This window comes from Schistocerca gregaria, chromosome 8, assembly GCF_023897955.1.
Source record: "Schistocerca gregaria isolate iqSchGreg1 chromosome 8, iqSchGreg1.2, whole genome shotgun sequence".
Lineage (NCBI taxonomy): Eukaryota > Metazoa > Arthropoda > Insecta > Orthoptera > Acrididae > Schistocerca > Schistocerca gregaria.
Window position 1 is genome coordinate 424,316,573 of NC_064927.1, and position 22,972 is coordinate 424,339,544.

Below are 22,972 nucleotides of genomic sequence, written 5' to 3' on the forward strand. Positions count from 1 at the left end.
CACTCCTCTCTAGACTGCATCATCAGTTCGCCGTCCTAATCGATCACCCCATCCATTCACTGTTATCCTTTAACGCAGATGTAAGTAAGTTAAGTAAGTCTTCCTCAAAAGCGTCAAATACAGTAGTCAACTCACGTGTATCAGTCAACAGACGTAATGTTGAACGCCGCCTCAACGGAAGAAAAATTGACTGTTTCCTTGCTTTAGATGGTTTCCATGTCGATGTTTTCCCGGATTCCCCATCTACAAATTGTTCAGCGCCAAGCAGAAGACACACAAGTACTTCCTCAATTTCCTGGCAACTCAGCGTATTTTCCCTCAATATATACTTATTTTCCGCGATTCTGCCAATACCTAGCGCAAATTCACTATTCCTTCTGATCGGGAGGTGTAGTATAGCACTGTTCTCTATCTAACCTTCACATTTGCAGAGCATTTGCTCTGTTTTCTGTATGTCTGTGTATGTGCGTGTGTCACGGGTGGCCCCCAGGACCAAGTCCTCTCGCTGGTGGACCAAACTTCGAACATAGAGCACGTGTTTGGACGTAACGCATGATTGGACCACCTGCAAGCCCAATCCCAGATGTGAACATGGTGGATCCGCCTTCGAACATCGGTCTGGATATATATAGTGCACGGCAGATCCACACCCAAACCTTAACTCGAATGTGGTATATTGTGGGTCTGCATCCCAACACCACTCCGTACACTGTGTGAGGCAGATCCACCTTCAAACACTATACCGTGCATGGTATATTGTGGATCTGCTTCCCAAGATCACTCCGGATATAATGCGCAGCGGATCCTCACTCGAACATTAAGTCGGGTCTACTGTGGGTCCTGCGAGCCATCCGTGTCACACAGACGTACACAGATGTCTATGTTCTCTCTTACCAATACCTTCCAGGTACTGATCCTGGACCATACTTTAGAGTTGATAGCGTAGTTGATTTATGTAAAATGCTTTGAATTCCATCTGGAGCTCCATCATACATAAAAATCATCTGTTTCTTAACCCTGTGCTATTTGATCACAACACTTACAAATCTGTTACTATACACTGATAAGGGGTGGTAAGCCCTCGACATAGGTGCATGTGGTGAAATCTTGTGCACTTGGAGCGGTGAGGACTCGTCAAGCTACATTCATTCATGAAACGTCGAATATGGCGGTCTATTTTTGGTCAGCTGCAGATTAAACCGGTAATGGTGCAGCAGGGCAGGCTGGTCAAAGACAGGGCGGGGAGGCATTTCAGTCTCTAATTTTATCCTAAGACTATGAGAAAGCTCTGTGACAGCCCTCTGCATAGAGTTACATCATAAATTATGCTCCATGCTTGAGGTGCTAGAAATATTAGAGCTCTGTCTGGTGTACTTTGACGACGGATATGTTGTAGAATTAACAATGAAGGGATTTTATTGCACAGTCATCTATCTACATTCGCAATGATATTCACGAAGTAGAGTAGAGGCAGTTTAGTTATGATACTGAAATTGGGGAAACATGCTGTCACATCATTGGCCAGTATTAAAATTACTGTAAAATTTCTAAAATTGTTCACACCATCAACTGTGGTACTTATTATTACAGTACATTGGCGGGGTCTCTTCCATCCCATCCATCCACTGATATGCTGTTGGTTACCACATAATGACTGACTGACAACGCTTGTTTGAGCTGGGAATAGAGTGAGTGGGTGACATCTTTTGGGGGTTGCTAGCACCAAAACAGTGATCGCATACATGAGTGCAATATGGGGAGTCAATCGAAACGGAACGCAGAGCCATCAGCTATTCAGTTACTGTGGCAGATGAGTTTAAATGTAGAGGTAGCCCAGTTGACCTATCTTCCCTCCAAAATTCGAACTACCTGGCAAGGGGGCTTGGCGGGGGGGGGGGGGGGGGGGGGGGGGAGGGGGGATGTGGCACTTTCCCGCCATCTTGGGTAGCGGTACTCGCACCATCAGCTGACGACACAGCAGCCATCTTGAATGACGTCAATCACATCACAGTGCAAAGTCTTGGATAACTGTACTTTGGGGTGATGTCCTTGTTGTCTGCGAGAGGCCGAGAGGCCATGGATCAGAAGGTCTTAATGTCAGTTTAGAACCTGACACAGACCTCATAGTTGTGGCATGAAATTAAAATGTTCGGCAGTGTACAAAGTATGTTAGAAAATAATGTTTCAAACAAGGAGACAGGGCCACAGGGGGCGTCTCTTGCGACTAACAGTATGGTCCATGGGATACGATCACCCTCCTACAGTACAGGTGATGGAACTTTGAACTGGTCTATGCAGTTGATCAACAACTGTACATTTAATAGGATCGTGACATGTGCTTAATGTCTGCATGCATGCAGTATTTGTTTTCGATGTATCAAAAGAGAGAGTCGTGTTAAAAATGTTATCTAGTCTCTATCGGATGAAATTAGTTGAGCTTTAATAGTTCATTATTTTTCTCTGATGGATGGTGCAAAATAACGAAGGTAGCATGTTGGGGAGATAGATGTGAATGGACATGGATCTGTAGTATCTGTATCTAGTTTGCGGAGTGCCACAATGCGCCCGTTTCCACCGAACGGTCAAAACACAGCCCTGTCGCACTAACTCAGCTCACTCTGTTTCTACATGGGTGCATGAGGGGGTGGATATTGCTTTTTCTGCCTTCTACCCAGTTCCAACTTGAATTGAAACGATTACATGCGGAAAGCTGTGGAAATGACAGCAGACACAGGATGTGTAGGGACTGACTAAAGCCACACTGGAATTTTACTGTATCCGACAGGTTCGAGAGGGGTGAGTCGTTTCGAGATATGAGAGTGCCATAAATTTGATTCACTTGTGGCTGTAATCATTAAATGACTTCTCTGTAGGATCGAATGCAGGTATGTGGTTGAATGGAAAGACTTGACTCCGAATCCCAGACAGCATTTCTAGCAGATAGCGTAGCATTAGAGATCTGAAAAGTTATCCTACATTTCTTATGACCTCAACCGGCACACCATCTACTGTTTGTGATCCTTCTCAATCAACTATCGCCTATAGCCCAGTGGATATACCACCAAGCCTCTGGCATGGGATTGAGACAGAATGCATTACAAGTACTGTAGAAATATCTAGCTGTGGTGGCGTGAGGGATTCGCTAATACTGGTTTCATACCACATTCCTTAGCTGGATCACTTTCTAAATTGGGTAAAATTATTACGAGGTTGCACCATCGGTGAAGTGTAAGCACACTGGTCTCTGATACTATACACTCCAGCGATCGCTGTCACGGTATTTGTCTGGACAAAATACCACCTCATTCAGAGGTAATGTCGTACTTCGATTTGTAAAGCTTGTATAGCTTTTAACAGGGATACTTGCAGGCACCTGTAGAAAAAAGACCGCTTGTGACAGTAACATATAGTAGTTGTTGGGATCGGGTTTCTTAACATCTGACAGTTTGTAAGACGATTAAACCTCTCTTTCTAAGACATGGTGGTAGCGCTCGCAAGAAAAACGTATGAGACATGTCCACCCAAGGTTGATTTTCTCTCAGTATTATTTCGTATCACCAGCGATTAGTTATTTACAAGGTATTATACTTAGTAGTAAGGGGTGGTGACAGGTTTGCATTTGAAAATCAGGTTTATAAAGTATGTGTTGTGTTCCGACATGTGCAAAGGAAATGACTATGTCCAGTCATAAGGAAGGTATGGATTTGACGTGGAGTATGGTGATAGCAATGGAAGAGTATGTCAAGTCATAAGAACGGGTACCAATATTTCTATTTCCAGAGCCACAGCTGTGAGCAGGGCGTATTTCCAATACTTCGCTCATTGTCGAGTGTCATTCAGCTCAGACCGCAATGGTAACATTTAGTTGTAAGTACAGGGATAAAATATATATGAAAACTATTTTGTAGGATCATTCTGTTCATGTGTGCTTGGCCTGCAGCGTCTGTGACCTGTGAGGAAATGATTCACGTTCCCGTTAGCGGCAGGAGCCGTCTGAATGCAAAGGCCTGTTGGAATGCAGGAATGTAGCTGAGTTAACTTTGTCGTCCTCTAGATAGCAGAACAGCGAACTAATACTTGGTATGTGTTGGGCAGCTTTCGTGATCGTATGGAAATTTGAGAAGATTGAATAGGGTCGTGTGTTTGCACTGAACCATTATTCCCTTCCATGTAAATTGTTCGTTTGACTGCTTCTGCACATTTCGCGCCTTTATTTAGTTGAGGGAACATGAATTGTCGTGTGTGCATCTAGCAGGTGGAGGACATGTTTGCTGGTTCTCTAGATATGAGAAACGCATTAGTTGACTTTGTAAATTATAGTGATGATTGGGAATCTTTTACATCATCCAGATCGGTTTCCTGTATTTTTGTTTTGTTGAATTTTTGTCACGTAAAGGTCTTCGCAGACGGGATAAGTGCTAAAGTTTTGGGTTTGTAGAGAAATAATTTCCAGTCTATATCTTCGGTATTATGTTGCGCAAGCAATCGGTAGGCTACTGCTGCGTGCTTGATATCAAGAAGTACCGCGAAAATCGTATAATATCATGACAAACCATGCAAAAATACATGTGTTCTTGTATTCCGAGAGTCTGAAGATGGGTGTAGAAAAGCAAGCAAGCGAGCAGGTCCGGACCAGAAACAGTAACCCGTTTGTGCCGAGGGAAAATGAGTCCGAATTTGTAGAACAGTTCTGAGAGTGACATCATTCTGCTGGTCACCCGTCGGGAGTGGATGACCACTGAACCTCACAGGGAAATATATAGTGCTGCGAGGCGTATATACGGTGCTGTCTGTCTTCGTGGTATATATGTGAATGATGAAAAAGGGATGATTTTGTATGGTGCGGGATACGAATTGTATGTTTACTACATTGACACGGTTGGCAATCGGTTTCGCGGTCTAATATTCATGCTCCTGTCCTCAGTGGGAGAGCACTGTAGTTGAGTAAGAGACTTTCCGTATTTGACAATATGTAGGGGCACTTTGCAGAGCTTAATAATCGGTTCAATATGGTGATCTGTAGAAAGTGCAATCATAATGCTCTATTAATTCACAAGACACCCTTTGTGCCGGGACGTAGGAAAGTCTACAAACTGATTCGAACAAGAATGGTCATAAGGTATGTACAGAAAGTTCTGAGAAAGCAAGTGTTCAAAGACAAGTTGAAGCGGACCATCAACCTCTGGTGGGGATGCCGTCACTCATATGCCACTGTTCCATTAAGACATCTCCCGACCTGTAACTGCAAGACACAGAAAATTAAGGACATTTTTCTCTTCTGTATGACAGTGCGTCTAATTCGATTTGCCTAATTTTTCTGATCCCCCCCTCCCCCCCTCCTTCGTCTGTGCTTAGACAGTGATCTCTTTCCAAACAACAAGAATGCTTTTATGATTAATCGTGTTTTCGCATGAGTGCACAGCCATTTTAGTGGTGTGAACGTTAACGTTTCTGAGATGGATATTGACAGCAGGACAAACATTTCGGCATGAAGCATTAGCCACGCTGGGTACACGTGCACACTAGACACAGCTCACAAGTTCCGTTAGGATCAATGTGCCCTGTGCTCTTCTGGGGAGTACTGCAACATCTCTCGGCACTGAACCCTATGCATCACTGCACCAGCAACAGTACCTAGGTGGACAAGTATTTCGATAGGAATTTCTCAGGTGTCTAGTATGAAAGGGATCCTGGTGCCTCATCCTTGTGGGACCCGAACAGTCATGTCGTCGCTTTGAAGGGACTGTCAGTGCACCCAGACTCCAGCATTGGCGTCTGCTCTTGAATGGGTTTCTATTAGCTATATTCCATCTACCTCTAATATATACTCGGCTAGCCGCCAAGTGGTGTGTGGTGGAGGTCACTATTCCTGCCAAAGTCATATTCCCCCTCTGTGACACTCGCGGATTGCGCAAGGGAAAGACGAGTGTCTGAATGTCTCAGTACAAGCTCTACTTTCCCTTATCTTTCAATGGTGATCATTGCGTGATATGAAAGTTGGTGGTAATAATACATGCTCTACATCCCTAGCGAAGATAGGATTTTGGAATTTAGTGAGCAGTCCCTTCCATTTAGCGCATCGTCTTTATGCAAGTGTGTCCCACTTCAAACTCTGAATGCGATTTGAAATTCTCTCGCAATGGCTAAATGCACCAGTCACGAATCTTGCGGTTCTTCTTTTGACCTTCTCAATCACTTGAATCAGACCCAACTGGTGAGGTCCCCCCATAAAGACGAACAATACTCTAAGAACAATAGGATGCCCCAAATTAAATAAAACTACCCCATACATGTGAAGAACATCGATTCAATTAATTAGCAGGGCTTTCTATTCTGTTATGGTTTTTTGGATTTGGTAGACATGGAAATCATAACGATAAACAACAATAAAAAACATCTCCTCACCTTACAAGAGTAAATAACAGAAAAGAAACAACTCATAAATGATCAGATCAACTTGGCAAACCACACACTCTTTAAACTGGTTGACCACTTAATATGATATTAAAAGTACAAATATAGCCACAGATTCCATTTACCACTACCATTTCCTCCGCTGTTTTCAACCTAAAAGAATCAAATAAATGTATAAACGTGTGTATCCAATTTACAAAATACCTCAGAAGGTTCTTTGTAAATAAAAGCGAAATGCGTCTGGTGTGATTCTTTTTTATTACATTGCAGTCAGCTCAAGACAGATAACCTATAACAGCAGATGTTAACAGTTGCTGCGGAAGATGGCCACACAAACAAACTGCTGTCGTTTACTTCATTGTTTTCATAAAATATAGAGAACATCAGCCCATAACCACCGCACAATACTTTTCAACTGAAGACAGAGACTGCATAAGTTTTTATATCAACGTGTTGTTAGTGGTACAGTAGCTAAGGGGAGGATATGTGAGAGTGGGTGACATGGAGCAGAACAGCAGGTTAAGTGAAGATCACTAAGTTAATTTGTATAATTTTTATGTAAAACGCAGTACAATAGTTTAAGGGGGAGGATGACAGAGAAGAATGCACGAGAAATGGCGTTCAAAAGCATGTGAAATTCGAAAAGTGTACTAGAAACTAATGGAGGACTTAACTAATTACTTAATTTGGTATCAAAGGTGGTACAATAGTTTCAGGAAATGGGAATGACATGGAAAACCACTTAACAGGACAATAGGTTACATGCCGACAAAGGTTAAGACACCCAGAGTACAGTACCGAACATTAGGTTATGAAACATGTTTGGCTCATTTACTTACTTTTTACAAGACCTATATGTTTCCAAACAGCAGAGAATGATGAGCAAGAGAAATCCAACCCCCACAAACAATTTAATAAATAAACAATATCCCTTTCCATATATTCCATACATTGTCTAAATTGTTTAAACAATATTCCATACACAGCAATCATTTTCCTTCCAAATGACCGGTCAACTGAGTCTTTTTCCCGTCATTGTCTGGGGAGGGGAGGGTGAGAGGGGAGGGGGGCTTTATCAGAGTGGGAGAGGTTATTTAACTGATCAATTTAATTAAGTAGTCAATCAACTGATTGTAGTGAGAGGGTGTATTCCAATAACTCAGACCTGAAAAGCCTGAATCCACTAAAACGCTGTTCCATACAAAGCAATCGACTTCCCCCCAACAGACCGATCAACTGAGTCTTTTTTCCGCCATTTTCCGGGGACGAGGAGAGGGTGGGAGGGAAGGGGGTTTACCACAGGTGGACAGGTTAATTAAGTAGTCAATCAAACTAATAATAGTGACAGCGTGTATTCCAATAACTCAGGTCTGAAAGTGTACCTGTAGCAGCGTGGTGGAGGTTTCCTGATGGGGAAACAGAGTGGGTGGGGGTGGTGGAACAATAGGTTAAGTGCAGTCACATGGAAAACCACTTAACAGGACAATAGGTTATATCAGACCTGAAAGTGTACCTGTAGCAGTGAGGGGGGGGGGGTTCGTGTGGGGGGGAGAGGAGTGGGAGGAGGTGGGGGAACAATAGGTTATGTGCAGTGACACTGATAACCACTTAACAGAACAATAGGTTCAGGACCTGTCAATCGACAGAGAATAATAGGTTAAGTACCTGTCAATCAATTGTTTCTGATCCCAGCGAAAGTTCGAGTCTTTCCTCGGGCATAGGTGTGTGTGTTTATCCTTAGGATAATTTAGGTTAAGTAGTGTGTAAGCTTAGGGACTGATGACCTTAACAGTTAAGTCCCATAAGATTAAAAAAAAGAACCTGTCAATCAAAGGAGAACAATAGGTTTGCCCATGAGTGCATATCTGCCCCTGATGTAGGCAGCCTGCAATAACAAATTGGACTGATGTCGTTGTTGCCCTATTACTTACGTAAAACGAGCCCTGAAGAAAATCAGACTACACGAAGCAAACTGCTTTCTGTTACTATACACTACTGGCCATTAAAATCGCTACACCAAGAAGAAATGCAGATGATAACCGGGTATTCATTGGACAAATATATATTCTAGAATTTTCACGCAATTTGGGTGCATATATCCTGGGAAATCAGTACCCAGAACAACCACCTCTGGCCGTAATAACGGCCTTGATACGCCTAGGCATTGAGTCAAACAGAGCTTGGATGGCCTGTACAGGTACAGCTGCCCATGGAGCTTTAACATGATACCACAGTTCAGTGACTCGCATATTGTAACGAGCCAGTTGCTCGGGCACCGTTCACCAGACGTTTTCAATTGGTGAGAGATATGGAGAATGTGCTGGCCAGGGCAGCAGTCGAACATTTTCTGCATCCAGAAAGGCCCGTAGAGGACCTGCAACATGCGGTCATGCATTATCCTGCTGAAATGTAGGGTTTCGCGGGGATCGAATGAAGGGTAGAGCCACGGGTCGTAACACATCATGATGCTGTAAACTGAACATGGTTTCATCCGAAAAAATAACGTTTTGCCATTCGGGCACCCAGGTTCGTCGTTGAGTACACCATCGCAGGCGCTCCTGTCTGTGGTGCAGCGTCAAGGGTAAACGCAGCCATGGTCTTCGAGCTGATAGTCCATGCTGCTGCAAACGTCGTCCAACTGTTCGTGCAATGGATGTTGTCTTGCAAACGTCCCCATCTGTTGACTCAGGGTTCGAGATGTGGCTGCATGATTTGTTACAGCCATACGGGTAAGATGCCTGTCATCTCGACTGCTGGTGGTACGAGGCCGTTGGGATCCAGCACGGTGTTCCGTATTACCCTCCTGATCCCACCGATTCCATATTCTGCTAACAGTCATTGAATCTCGACTAACGCGAGCAGCAATGTCGCGATACGATAAACCGCAATCGCGATAGGCTACAATCCGAACTTTATCAAATCGGAAACGTGATGGTACGCATTTCTCCTCCTTACACGAGGCATCACAACAACGTTTCACCAGGCAACGCCGGTCAACTGCTGTTTCTGTATGAGAAATTGGTTGGACACCTTCCTCGTGTCAGCACGTTGTAGGTGTCGCCACCGGCGCCAACCTTGTGTGAATGCTCTGAAAAGCTAATGGTTTGCATATCGCGCCAACCTTGTGTGAATGCTCTGAAAAGGTAATGATTTGCATATCATAGCATCTTCTTCCTGTCGGTTAAATTTCTCGTCTGTAGCATGTCATCTTCCGTGGTGTAGCAATTTTAATGGCCAGTGGTGTAGGTTTATCTGTCTTGGGCTGACTGCAATGTAATTAAAATGAATTACACCAGAAGCGTTTCGCTTTTATTTAGAAAGCATCTTCTGTGGTATTCAGTAAATTGGATACACAGTTTTGTACATTTATTTGATTCTTTTAGGTAAAAAACAGCCCTTATGAAGTTGGTCTGGGAGCTACGTACGGTGTTTCTTTACATAGTCTGCACCTTCCCCTATTGCGGGCAGTGGTGATGTCGAGATGTTTCATTTCACATCTGCAGTTTTTGGCATTTTGCGGTATTTCCTACGCTGCACTATTTGTAGTTGACTTTCTTAACTGTTTTTCATTCATCACTGCTACAGTGTTTATGCCTATTCGTTTGTTTTCGTTCACGCTGTGACTGTTGCCGACATATGAAACGATTTTCTGTGTGTGTATGTGTGTGTGTGTGTGTGTGTGTGTGTGTGCGTTAGAGAGAGAGAGAGAGAGAGAGAGAGTTAGTGCAATTGCCTTGTATGTAGGTATACTTGTGGGTTTTTTCCCTTCTTCTTTCCAAGGGGGGAGGGGAGGGAGGAACGACAGGGATGGCCTGGACAGTGATTATGGGATATATCTGGGAGGAAATGGTAGTGGTAAAGGGAGCCTGTGGTTATATTTGTAGTTCTAATGTTATATTAAGTGGTTAATCGGTTTAAAGAGTGTGTGGTTTGCCAAGCTGGTCTGCTCATTTGTGAGCTGTTTCTATTCTGTTATGTTTTTTTTGGATTTGGTAGACATGGAAATCATAACGATAAACAACAATAAAAAAACGTCTCCTCACCTTTCAAGAAAACGACCACATAAAAAAAACAAAACAAAGAAACAGAAAATAAACAACTCATAAATGAACAGTTCAACTTGGCAAACCACACACTCTTTAAACTGGTTGACCACTTAATATAACATTAAAAGCACAAATATAACCATAGACTCCATTTACCACTACCATTTCCTCCGCTGTTTTCAACCTAAATGAATCAAATAAATGTTCAAAAGTGTATATCCAATTTACAGAATACCACAGAAGATTCTTTGTAAATGAAAGCGAAACCCGTCTGGTGTGATTCTTTTTTATTACACTGCAGTCAATTCAAGACAGATAACCCATAATAACAGCTGCTGCGGAAGATGGCCACACAAACAAACTACTGTCGTTTACTTCATTGTTTTCATAAAATATAGAGAACATCAGCCCATAACCACCGTACAATACTTTTCAATTGAAGTCAGAGTCTGTATATGAGTCAGCGATCATTTTATTTTTAGCACTTTTATTTTCACAGTCCGTCTCGATCACATAGATTTCTTTACACTTTATGACCGTTTTCGGATTATCGTCATCTTCAGATCAGTTGTAAATGCAAACGTTATGTAAGCGCCCTGGTTCAATTACTTAAAATTAAATCTATACTCAGACTGCGTCACTATTTATACAAAAACCTAATGCCAGCAGAAGGCACTTAAGCCAGAGTACATAGTAAACCAGTGTCGTCAATATAAAGATTAAAATGCGGTATGCATTGTCTTTGGTTAAAAAAAATTCCCTTTTGGCTAAACGAGTGTCTGTCATTAAAAACATATGCTGATATACTACAGAGTGTTACAAAAAGGTACGGACAAACTTACAGGAAACATTCCTCACACACAAAGAAAGAAAATATGTTATGTGGACTTGTGTCCGGAAAGGCTTACTTTTCATGTTAGAGCTCATTTTATTACACATTTATCATGGAATGGAAACACACAGCAACAGAACGTACCAGTGTGACTTCAAACGCTTTGTTACACGAAATGTTCAAAATGTCCTCCGTTAGCGAGGATACATGCATCCACCCTCCGTCGCATGGAATTCCTGATGCGCTGATGCAGCCCTGGAGAATGGCGTATTGTATCACAGCCGTCCACAATACGAGCACGAAGAGTCTCTACATTTGGTAGGGTTGCGTAGACAAGAGCTTTCAAATGCCCTCATAAATGAAAGTCAAGAGGGTTGAGGTCAGGAGAGCGTGGAGGCCATGCAACTAGTCCGCCTCTACCAATTCATCGGTCACCGAATCTGTTGTTGAGAAGCGTACGAATACTTCGACTGAAATGTGCAGGAGCTCCATCGTGCATGAACCACATGTTGTGTCGTACTTGTAAAGGCACATGTTCTAGCAGCACAGGTAGAGTATCCCGTATGAAGTCATGATAACGTGCTTGATTGAGCGTCGGTGGAAGAACATGGGGCCCAATCAAGACATTACCAACAATGCCTGCCCAAACGTTCGCAGAGAATCTGTGCTGATGACGTGATTGGACAACTGCGTGCGGATTCTCGTCAGCCCATACATGTTGATTGTGAAAATTTACAATTTGATCACGTTTGAATGAAGTCACATCCGTAAAGAGAACATTTGCACTGAAATGAGGATTGACACATTGTTGGAAGAACCATTCGCAGAAGTGTACCCGTGGAGGCCAATCAGCTGCTGATAGTGCCTGCACACGCTGTACATGGTACGGAAACAACTGGTTCTCCCGTAGCACTCTCCATACAGTGACGTGGTCAACGTTACCTTGTACAGCAGCAACTTCTCTGGCGCTGACATTAGGGTTATCGTCAACTGCACGAAAAATTGCCTCGTCCACTGCAGATGTCTTCGTCGTTCTAGGTCGTCCCCAGTCGCGAGTCATAGGCTGAAATGTACCGTGCTCCCTAAGACGCCGATCAATTGCTTCGAACGTCTTCCTGTCGGGACACCTTCGTTGTGGAAATCTGTCTCGATACAAACGTACAGCACCACGGCTATTGCCCCGTGCTAATCAATACATCAAATGGGCATCTGCCAACTCCGCATTTGTAAACATTGCACTGACTGCAATACCACTTTCGTGATGAACACTAACCTGTTGATGCTACATACTGATGTGCTTGATGCTAGTACTGTAGAGCAATGAGTCGCATGTCAACACAAGCATCGAAGTCAACATTACCTTCCTTTGATTGAGCCAACTGGCGGTGAATCGAGGAAGTACAGTACATACTGACGAAACTAAAATGAACTCTAACGCGCGAATTAAGCGTTTCCGGACACATGCCCACATAACATCTTTTCTTTATTTGTGTGTGAGGAATGTTTCCTGAAAGTTTGGCCGTACCTTTCTGTAACACCCTGTATATGTGGAATTTAGACTCATACTTGAAATCGATCAAAAGTACAAATAATATAAATACAGCCCTTAGCCTGATTAGGTAACATACCACTTTTATGAATACCAGTATAAAAAGTATAAAATAAAAACCACAAAATCTTCTATCCTAAGATCAGTTAATAGTGAACGACATCATAATACAATTAATAAATTAGTGATCCTTAATTAAAAATAGAAAATTGATAATAGATATTATATTATAGTGCAGTATCGATGGCGAACATGTCGTGGCTTCTCTGCACGACTCCTTGTTCTCCTGTGGCTGAGCTCACGGAGGACGGCCCGGTCTCCTCGTCGCCGGCGGCCGGCACATGCAAATCCGCTGGGGTGCTCCACGCTACTCAAACTAGTAGGTCTCTGAATATATCAAAGTAAGCATTCAGGTTAAACTCGTTGTGCTCATTCAGCAGTAATTCCGGTTGTTGTTGTGTTATCGATAGCTACGATGCCACGGCGTAAATACAAGTTTTAAAGTTGGCACTACGACAGACACCGACGACAGCGCACTCTAGCCGGAGCGGGAGAGCTCTACGAGCTCCGCTCCACATTCTGCCCATTTCATCAAGAGCAGACGACCTGGTAACTTTGCTTCAACCTCAGCTTGCTATTGAGACTACGTATCTACTTAGAACGGGAATACGGTTTCGCACCTACGGTCTTATCAGTGTAAAGTTACGTATCTCATTGACTAATAATTAAATGTACTTTCACGTCAAAAGCTGTACCGAGAATCTTACCTCACCTGCTCCTACTCACTTCCTACATTCAGCCTACCCATTCCGAGAGAAGACCCACCCGCCGCCTTCCAGGCGGGATACAAAAGTTGTTTCCTGTGCACAGAAATCTCAATTTCTTCGAGCAGGTTCATTAACTGCCCCTTTGCGCGCCCTATGCAACACTTTCATATTACAATCTATACGTCCTGCCCAATGTCTTTCTCTGTCCAAATGTCTACCGAAAGCCTCTTATTTTGATTACATGTATGTTCTCTAAAACGAGTCTGTAAAATTTCTTCCTGTCTGACCGACTTAAAATTTATCACAGTCGTGGCAGCTAATCTTATAGACACCAGTTCCCATATATTTATTGCTGTCGTTGCCAACTTTTTGCCGTAGCTTACAACCAGCTGTACCTTTTGTTTGAAACCCATTTTATATTTTCGTTTTTACGAAGGTCTGCGCAATTCTGTCTGAACGCGCACCGTTGTATGACATAACCACAAACTTCTTGCCTTCTGGTTCTATTGGCTTCTTCCTGTCACATATCTTTGATTTTAGTTTATAAAGTTGCATTACGTTACGATCTTTATATCCATTTGCCCTGGCTACTTGTTTAATCACATGTTACTCTTCTATCTCGTCATCAGCGGTAAGCGGCAGTTTTAGCGTCCTGTTAACACAGCTCTGAAGTATGCCCATTTATTCTTACTGGGGTGACAGGACCTTGCATTTATAATAGTGTCAGTGGCCGTTGTCTTCCTAAATATGCTAATTTTATGTCTTCCGTCTCTTTTAGTTAACATAAGATCCCAAAATCTTATACTACCTTCTTCTTCCAATTCCACTGTGTATTTAATTTTTTCGTGCATCTCACCCATTCTTTCTGCTATCCCAGTTATTCCATAATCTCTCTCCATTTTATGTACTCTTTCTTCTACAGCGAATTTTTCTAAGGAATTTTCTTGGATAATTTCTCCCAAATATTTAAATTTATTTACCCTCTTTATCTGGCCAATATCTGTTGCTAAGGGATTCCGGAGCATTTTTTATATTTGTCATAAATTTTGTTTCTTTTCTAGAGATGTTATTAATCCTGCTTTGTTGGCTATTTCTTCTAAGAGACTGATATGTACTCCAGCATTTGTTAGGTTTTCAGAAAGAATGGCAAAAGCTTCTACTAATGTTAAACAGTGAATTTCAATAACTTTGTTTTTAGTTCCCAGTCTGATTGGTGATAGCTTCTCTTCTTTTAGTTTTTGTTTCCATTCTCTTACTATTTTCTCTAGTACGCAGTTAAAGAGGAGTGGAGGCAGGCGGTCACCTTGCCTTACACATGTTTTTATGTTGAATGCCTTTGATATTTCACCCTGAAACTTTACTTTTGATTTGGTGTCTGTGGGCGTTTCACGAATAATGTTTGCTAATTTAGATTTGATGACAAATTCTCTGATCACTTTATCCAGTGTTTCCCTATCAACTGAGTCAAATGCCTTTTTAAAATCTATAAATGTTACAACTATATCTTTGGAGTTTGTAAGTCTGTGACGAATTATGGACTTTGGGTTGAAAATCTGTTCTGAGCAAGATCTGTCCTTTCTAAATCCACTCTGATACTCTCCCAATCGGCTATCAAGTGTTGCTTTTACGTTGCTTAGTAGTATTGTTGAAAATATTTTATAATCCACTGGTGACAAAGATATACCTCTGTAGTTAATTACATTTTGCTTATCATCTTTCTTGTGCAAGGAATGGATGAGAGCCACTTTCCAGTCTTCTGGTATCTTTTCAGTTTCCCATGTTTCTTAAAACATGAGTTGAAGGGTAGTTATAATTTTTGGTTGAGACCATTTAATAAGTTCAGCTGTAATTGAGTCTTCTCCACTGGCTTTGTTTTTCAGGTTACTTATTACTTTTTTAATCTATTCAGCTGAAGGTGGTGGATCTGCTTCTGTATTTTCATGGAGATCTGAGAATTCTAGCTTACAGTTTGGTCTTTACAGTTCAATAATTTTTCAAAATACTTTCATAGTATTTCACAATTCTGGCTGTTGCGTAGGCCTACTTTACCATTTTCATCTGCGAGGTAAATTCCGGGAGTTATTTTTTACAAAGTTGTTTTGTATGTCAAGAAGTTGTGATTTCTCAATAGGTCTCTTAGCACTCTTTATTATTCTTGCTGTTTCTTTCCTTTGCATTCTAAATACATCAAGGTGTTCAGGCTTCCCAGAATATTTTCAGTACTTCCACTGCTTTGTTCTTTCTGTAATTACTTCTTCACAGATTTCATTCCACCAGACTTTCTTCTTCATTTTCGTTATTCCAAATATATTTTTCGCTGCCCTGTTGATTTCTTTCGATATTTTTTCCCATGTCCCTAATTTAGTTCCTTTAATTTCTTCCTGAAAAATTTTTATTACCTCTTTGGTGATGTTGAGCCTATCTGTCTTATATTTAATTAATTTTTGTTATCTCTTTTGGTGTTTATTGGTTAGAAGTTTCAGTTTAATCTTAGTCAGGTAATGATCAGAATCAAATTCCTGTTTCTTGCTACTTTTACATTCATGATTTCTTTTAAATTGCATTTAGAAATAGCCACGTGATCTAACATGAACTTCTATAGCATTGGATTCGGAAAGATCCATGTTTTTGCCTTTTTGGTAATTTTTTGAAGAAGGTTTACATTACCTTCAACTGAAATGTTCTACAAAGACTGATTAGTCTTGCGCCATTTTTGTTTGTTCTTTTATGAGCTGGATAATATCCTACTATTTTTTTGAAACGATTTTCCTTGTTTATTTGTGCATTAAAATCCCCCGTTAGTATAAGAACATTTGATTTTGGAATTTTTGATATTTGTTCTTTCAGAAGTTCCCAGACTGCTTCTACTTTACTTGGATTTTTCTTATCGTCATCATTGATTGGAGCATGACAATTAACAAAGGTATACTGTTTATTTTTGCATTTAACTGTGAGAAGAGATAGTCTTCGTGAACTGGATTTCAATTCTGTAATATTATCTACTAAATCTTTATGAACATAGAAAGCGGAAGCAAAAATTGGTGTTCCTTTCATGATTTTTATTGCTGGTTTACCCTTAAAAATTCTATGGTTTCTGTAACATTTTCATCCAAAAATCTTGTTTCTTGATCTGCTGTCATTTGTATTTCGTGCTTATTTTTATTTATTATTATCATTTTTGCATTTTCCATTTCTGTACTTGATGTTTCGTTGTATGTGTAATTTATGGCAATTCCGTGAATACTGTAATCATTTAAGATGTCGTTTGAGGATGTGCAGTTGTGGGAATAAATTTATATTTCTCCAAGTAGCCGGCCGTGGTGGTCTCGCGGTTAAGGCGCTCAGTCCGGAACCGCGTAACTGCTACGGTCGCAGGTTCGAATCCTGCCTCGGGCATGGATGTGTGTTATGTCCTTAGGTTAGTTACGTTTAAGTAGTTCTAAGTTCTAGGGGACTGATGACCACTGATGTTAAGTCCCATAGTGCTCAGAGCGATTTGAACCATTTTTTTCTCCAAGTAAGTTCATTCCCTTGGCTTCGTTGAACACGTGAAGTGTTTGTAGCTTGTACGTCTGTCATTTGATGTCTATCTTCAGGAACATGTAAAGTAAAGACGGGTCTGATAAAGTTTTGTGAAGGAAGAGCGCCAATGTGTTCGTGGAATCGGGTACTGAAATTTCTTTATTGGCCTAAATTGCAATTAAGTGTGTATGTCCCGGATCGAATGAATGTCGTGATCTTGTTTTTACTACGGTGTACGGCTTCGTCCTTTATTTCGTCATCGGTATGCATGTGACAGAATGGTCTGCCTAATATGTTCCAAAACGCCCACCAGGAAAACAGGGTTCTGCCGGGGCTCATACGTCGGGTTCTGTTGGTGACAGAAAAATAGGGTCAAGTTTTTTGGATAGCCCTTGGACTAGGGACCATTTGTAGACTCGACAGAAGGTTCGCTTTAGTGCCGCTGTATTACAGTACAGGCTTAAAGTAGAAATTTTACACACATCCTCCTGCATAGGCAAATGGAGAAGGTCGGTAACAGGCAAAAGTGGGAGAGATTCTCGTTTCGTAGAATGAATGAATTGTCGATATGCATAATTAACTTTTTACGGAACCCTAATTGCGCAAAACCTACTCGCAGCTTATCAGTTTTTTTTTCTAAAATAATATCATTTTCAACAAACAAGATCGAGGAAAAACTTATTTTAGTACGACTAGAATTTAGGTTATCAAGCAGTTACGTTTCATTAACACTGTTCATTTTTACGTGAATATCAAATTGATGTACGCCTTTCACATTAGCTATTCGTCCTTGTTTTTGAAGTGACCAGACTAGGGCTTGGTAGCAAGAACTCAGTTCCAGGTCGACAAGCAATAAGAAAACTTCATCGCTGTCAACAATAAAAAACATTTCAAAAGGCTCTGGGAATTGCAAATACACTACTGGCCATTAAAATTGCTACACCGAGAAGAAATGCAGATGATAAACGGGTATTCATTGGACAAATATATTATACTAGAACTGCAATGTGATTACATGTTCATGCAATTTGGGTGCATAGATCCTGAGAAATCAGTACCCAGAACAACCACCTCTGGCCGTAACAATGTCCATGATACGCCTGGGCATTGAGTCACACAGAGCTTGGATCACGTGTACAGGTACAGCTGCCCATTCAGCTTCAACGCGATACCACATTTTCTGTATCCCGTACAGGACCTGCAACATGTGGTCGTGCAGTATCCTGCTGAAATGTAGGGTTTCGCGGAGATCGAATGAAGGGTAGAGCCACGGGTCGTAACACATCTGAAATGTAACGTCCACTGTTCAAAGTGCCGTCAATGCGAACAAGAGGTGGACGAGACGTGTAACCAATGGCATCCCATACCATCACGCAGGGTGATACGCCAGTATGGCGATGACGAATACACGCTTCCAATGTGCATTCACCGCGATGTCGCCAAACACGGATGCGACCATCATGATGCTGTAAACAGAACCTGGATTCATCCGAAAAAAAATGACGTTTTGCCATTCGTGCACCTAGGATCGTCGTTGAGCACACCATAGCACGCGCTCATGTGTGTGATGCAGCGTCAAGGGTAACCGCAGCCATGGTCTCCGAGCTGATAGTCCATGCTGCTGCAAATATCGTCGAACTGTTCGTGCAGATGGTTGTTGTCTTGCAAACGTCCCCATCTGTTGACTCAGGGATCGAGACGTGACTGCACGATCCGTTACAGACATGCGGATAAGATGCCTGTCATATCGACTGCTAGTGATACGAGGCCGTTGGGATCCAGCACGGCGTTCCGTATTACCCTCCTGAACCCACCGATTCCATATTCTGCTGTCATTGGACCTCGACCAACGCGAGCAGGAATCTCGAGATACGATGAACCGCAATCGCGAAAGGCTAAAATCCGACCATTATCAAAGTCGGAAACGTGATGGTACGCATTTCTCCTCCTTAGACTAAGTATCACAACCACGTTTCACCAGGCAAAGCCGTTCTAAACAGACAGTGTACAAAACCATCGAAATCATCGAATTTGCTACAACAGCTGGAGACAAGAAGAATCGTATACCAATCAAGTCTGTCGCTGCCCAAGCCTTGCTGGACGGACCATCTGTTTTTTGTGGTTGTCGTCTTAATCTTAGTTTAGATATTAATGATTCTTTTGGTCAAGGTAACGGATGGTTGACCGTAGCTATTGTACGTGGAGGTACAGGAGTACCAAATGTTCCTGGACTCGAATGTTTTGTTGACAGAGACATTATAGCATGGGAAATCGGTTGGAAACTTTCCTCATGTCAGCACGTTGTAGGTGTCTCCACCGGCACCAACCTTGTATGAATGCTCTGAAAAGCTAATCATTTGCATATCACAGCATCTTCATTGTGTCGGTTAAATTTCGCATCTGTAGCACGTCAGTTTCGTGGTGCAGCAATTTTAATGGCCAGTAGTGTAATTCAGTCACCAGGAAAAATCATAACAACTCTTGTTGGCACGTTAAACTGCCTGATGTATACTTGTAAGCAGTATGTGAAAAGTTTATATTAGCTGCCCACAAGTAAAGAAGCTCACTGAATCCCACACAAGGTAAAATGTGTGTCTTGAAAAGGACCACTGTGTTGGACGGTGCCCAATATCACTTATTGGTGTAACAAGCTAGTACTCCAAAGTTCTGGCGCCAGAGCTCATGAGACCAAAGTCGTGATGTTGGTTCAGGGTGGACGACCGTCAGCTGATGGTTGCTGCATAAAGTGCTAGCGGGCATTCAGGGAGGTGCGTTGGCACCACTGTCTCTCGGATATTGGCCGTGCCATTTCTTAAATACAGCGCCGGTGGAAGAATATGTGTAGTGATGCATTTGCCAACAGGTGACAAGACGGGTGTATAAACACGCCTACCATTTTCCATTTATGTCGCACAACTCCTTTGTGTTCTTTTTTTCCGTCAGTGCAATTCGGTTCTCGCTGCTGCCGCCCCTACGACCTTCTGTTTAGGCTACCCGCTGTGCTATCCCGACATGCTGATAGTCTATATGCCTCGCCATAGGCATTTTGTCTGCATGGTAATGGACGTTCTCATCTTTTCGTGAATTCGGTTCTTATTTTTTTTACGTTTTTATTGTGAACGTCAGAAGAGTGTCTCATTAGTTAAATACGGATTCTCATGAGAAAGAGTTTAGTTTGGTGTTTAATCATAATCTACCTCGGGTAAAAAAAATAGCTCTGAGCACCATGGGACTCGACAGCTGAGGTCATCAGTCCCCTAGAACTTAGAACTACTTAAACCTAACTAATTTAAGGACATCACACACATCCATGCCCGAGGCAGGATTCGAACCTGCGACCGTAGCGGTCTCGCGGTTCCAGACTGACGCGCCTAGAACCGCACGGCCACACCGGCCGGCACCTCGGGTAATGTGCAGTATTTGTAACGTGCAACAAGGAAGGGATGAATAGAAGTTTTAGTACGGATAAACCAGAGAAAACTGTTAAGAAAAGGTTTCGCTTCACCACTGTATCCATACATATTATAAAAGTGTATGTATGTTCCATATCGCCTCCTAAACGAATGGACGGACTTCAAACATGGTACACGTAACCTTTATCTGTCTGGAAGGAACCACTGTGGGGATAAGATACCTCTCAAAGGGAGGGGGGGTGGTTTTGGCGTTGGAAAACCTGCGTAGCTCACGACTCGCAAGCCGATTTATCTTCATCGAGACTCTGAGAATGAAAGCACTTAGTGACTTCCAACCAACTTTACATGTAATTTCATACATATAATTTCAAACATTTACGAGTCTTTTTCTCGCTGACACCACCCAAAAACTGACTAAAGGGAGAAAAGTTTATCGCTTACTAGATTTTCGCTGTTCTTCCAGTAAAAGTGCCTCTTCAGGCATGACCTTTTAATATGTTACCTCTTTACTTCTAATTCTATTTGGAACACATTTTGCAGACACTATTCACAATACCACTGAATGTACTTGCAAAAATATATCATTGTACGACATATATTTCAGGATTTATGACGTCATAAACTATGAGATGCATGAGAAACTGCTGAATCATGCATGAGGTTTTAATTTATTACTTCTTTAATACTTATTCTTTTGGCAACGCGTTTCGCAGACAGTATCTACACCAGCAAAACTATGCCATTCTACGACAGATAGTTCCGGAGATAATACGTCATAAACTTTGATCAGCGTGAAAACGAAACGGCTGTTCGAAATTCGCCGGAAATACCGGTGAAATATGCGTAGAAATATGTCTGAAACATTAAATACATGTAAAATATACCTGACATATGCGTATGTGGGCAAAATAGCAGATGGAAACAGATAATGAGGAGGACATGGACAGGAGAGGGAGAGAGTGAGAGGGAAATGGACAGAAAGGGAATAGAAGGTGGACAGAGATAGGAAGGAAGAGATGGATGAAGAAAGGGGGACGAGGAGGTTGACAGAGAGGAGGTAGGGGAGGAGATGGATAGAGACAGGGGGAAGTGATGGGCAAGGGGTGGAGGGGGTGGAGGAAGTGGACAGAGAGAGTGTTAGGAGGAAACAGAAAGATAGGGGAAAGGAAAAGATGGGCAGAGGAAGACGGATGGAGGAGATGGACTAATAGAAGAATGGAATAGATGCATACCCAGGCAACTCTGGGTATTCAGCTAGTTTAATACAAAACAGACACTTTTTCTCTTTTTTGACTAAGGTGGGAGAAGAAAGGCTGGGCTAATGGCGGAATGTACTTTGTGTGTGTGTGTGTGTGTGTGTGTGTGTGTGAGGAGAAAGCGGGCGGTTGTGAGAGACGAAGTGGAGGACGTATTTTTCAGCTGGTAGTGTGCTGGATTGCGGGTAGTCATGTTGGTTGCTGAGCCCCCCCCCCCCCCCCCCCCTCCTTTTACCCATCTGCCCCAGGGCAGCAGTGACTGTACTTACGCCCGTGGTGATATAAATGTGTAAAATTAAGCCTGATAATGCTACAAGCATAGAGCAGTTACGGCATTTTTTATGGTCCCTGAAAAACATTTCCAGTACATTTACCTCTTTTTACTATAGAGGCACTTTGCCTGTAATTAGGGTATCTTGCCATAATAATAACAATAATAATAATACTAGACGCACTGATTTCCCGAAGGTAGACAAAAGCAACCTAAAGAAACAGCACTCGCCCCATTTACATGTTCACATTTGATTCTGTAATGGGTAAATTATCATCTTTGAGAGTTGAATGTGTGTTGCTGCAGTTTTTCTTAAATCAACTGCACGGCACATGTAAGGGTATTTCTCAAATATTCAGATGAGTGCATTTCAGGTGCTGTAGTTCTATGAACTACAAATCCTTGCAAGTTGTGCTGTGGTGTACAACTGAGAGTCACTTGGCCGGAGTGACGATTTAGTGAGAATTGTGAGTTTCTCAATCTCGACTTTATGGTGGCTTCCATGTCTCTGTCGCGCTGCTCGAGTTGCGAGGGTGCCGTAATGTAGTTAGGCAGTGGGTCATCTGGTGCTCTGCTGAGGTGCTCGTCCTCAGATGTGGAAGCAAGTCCTCTCGCAAATGATGTTGATGTACAAGGAGTTTGAGTGGCGTTCAATAAGTAATGCAACATCTTTTTCTCGGCCAGTTTCGGTTGAAAAAATGCGGGATTTGTTGAGGCACATCGTGGAATATTTCCGCTTCAGCCCCTATGGTTTCATGACGTTCCTGTAGGTGGCAACGCTCATGTAACCTTAAAAATGGCGTTTCGAATGGGGGTACGTTCCAAGCAGAGAGCAGTCGTCGAGTTTCTTTTGTCGGGAAACCAGAGCGTTGCAGATATGCACAGCGTCTGCGGAGACCTGG

At 42.3% G+C, this 22,972-nt stretch overlaps 1 protein-coding gene across 1 annotated transcript in view; it reads left to right on the forward strand.

The window, feature by feature from the left end:
• Nucleotides 1-22,972, forward strand: part of LOC126284227 (UDP-glycosyltransferase UGT5-like) — a 219,129-nt gene that overhangs the window by 32,357 nt on the left and 163,800 nt on the right. Inside the window, exon 2 of the mRNA XM_049983001.1 lies at nt 13,075-13,220. Within this exon, the coding sequence (XP_049838958.1) occupies nt 13,075-13,220 (146 nt within the window). The remainder of the gene's footprint in view (nt 1-13,074; nt 13,221-22,972) is intronic.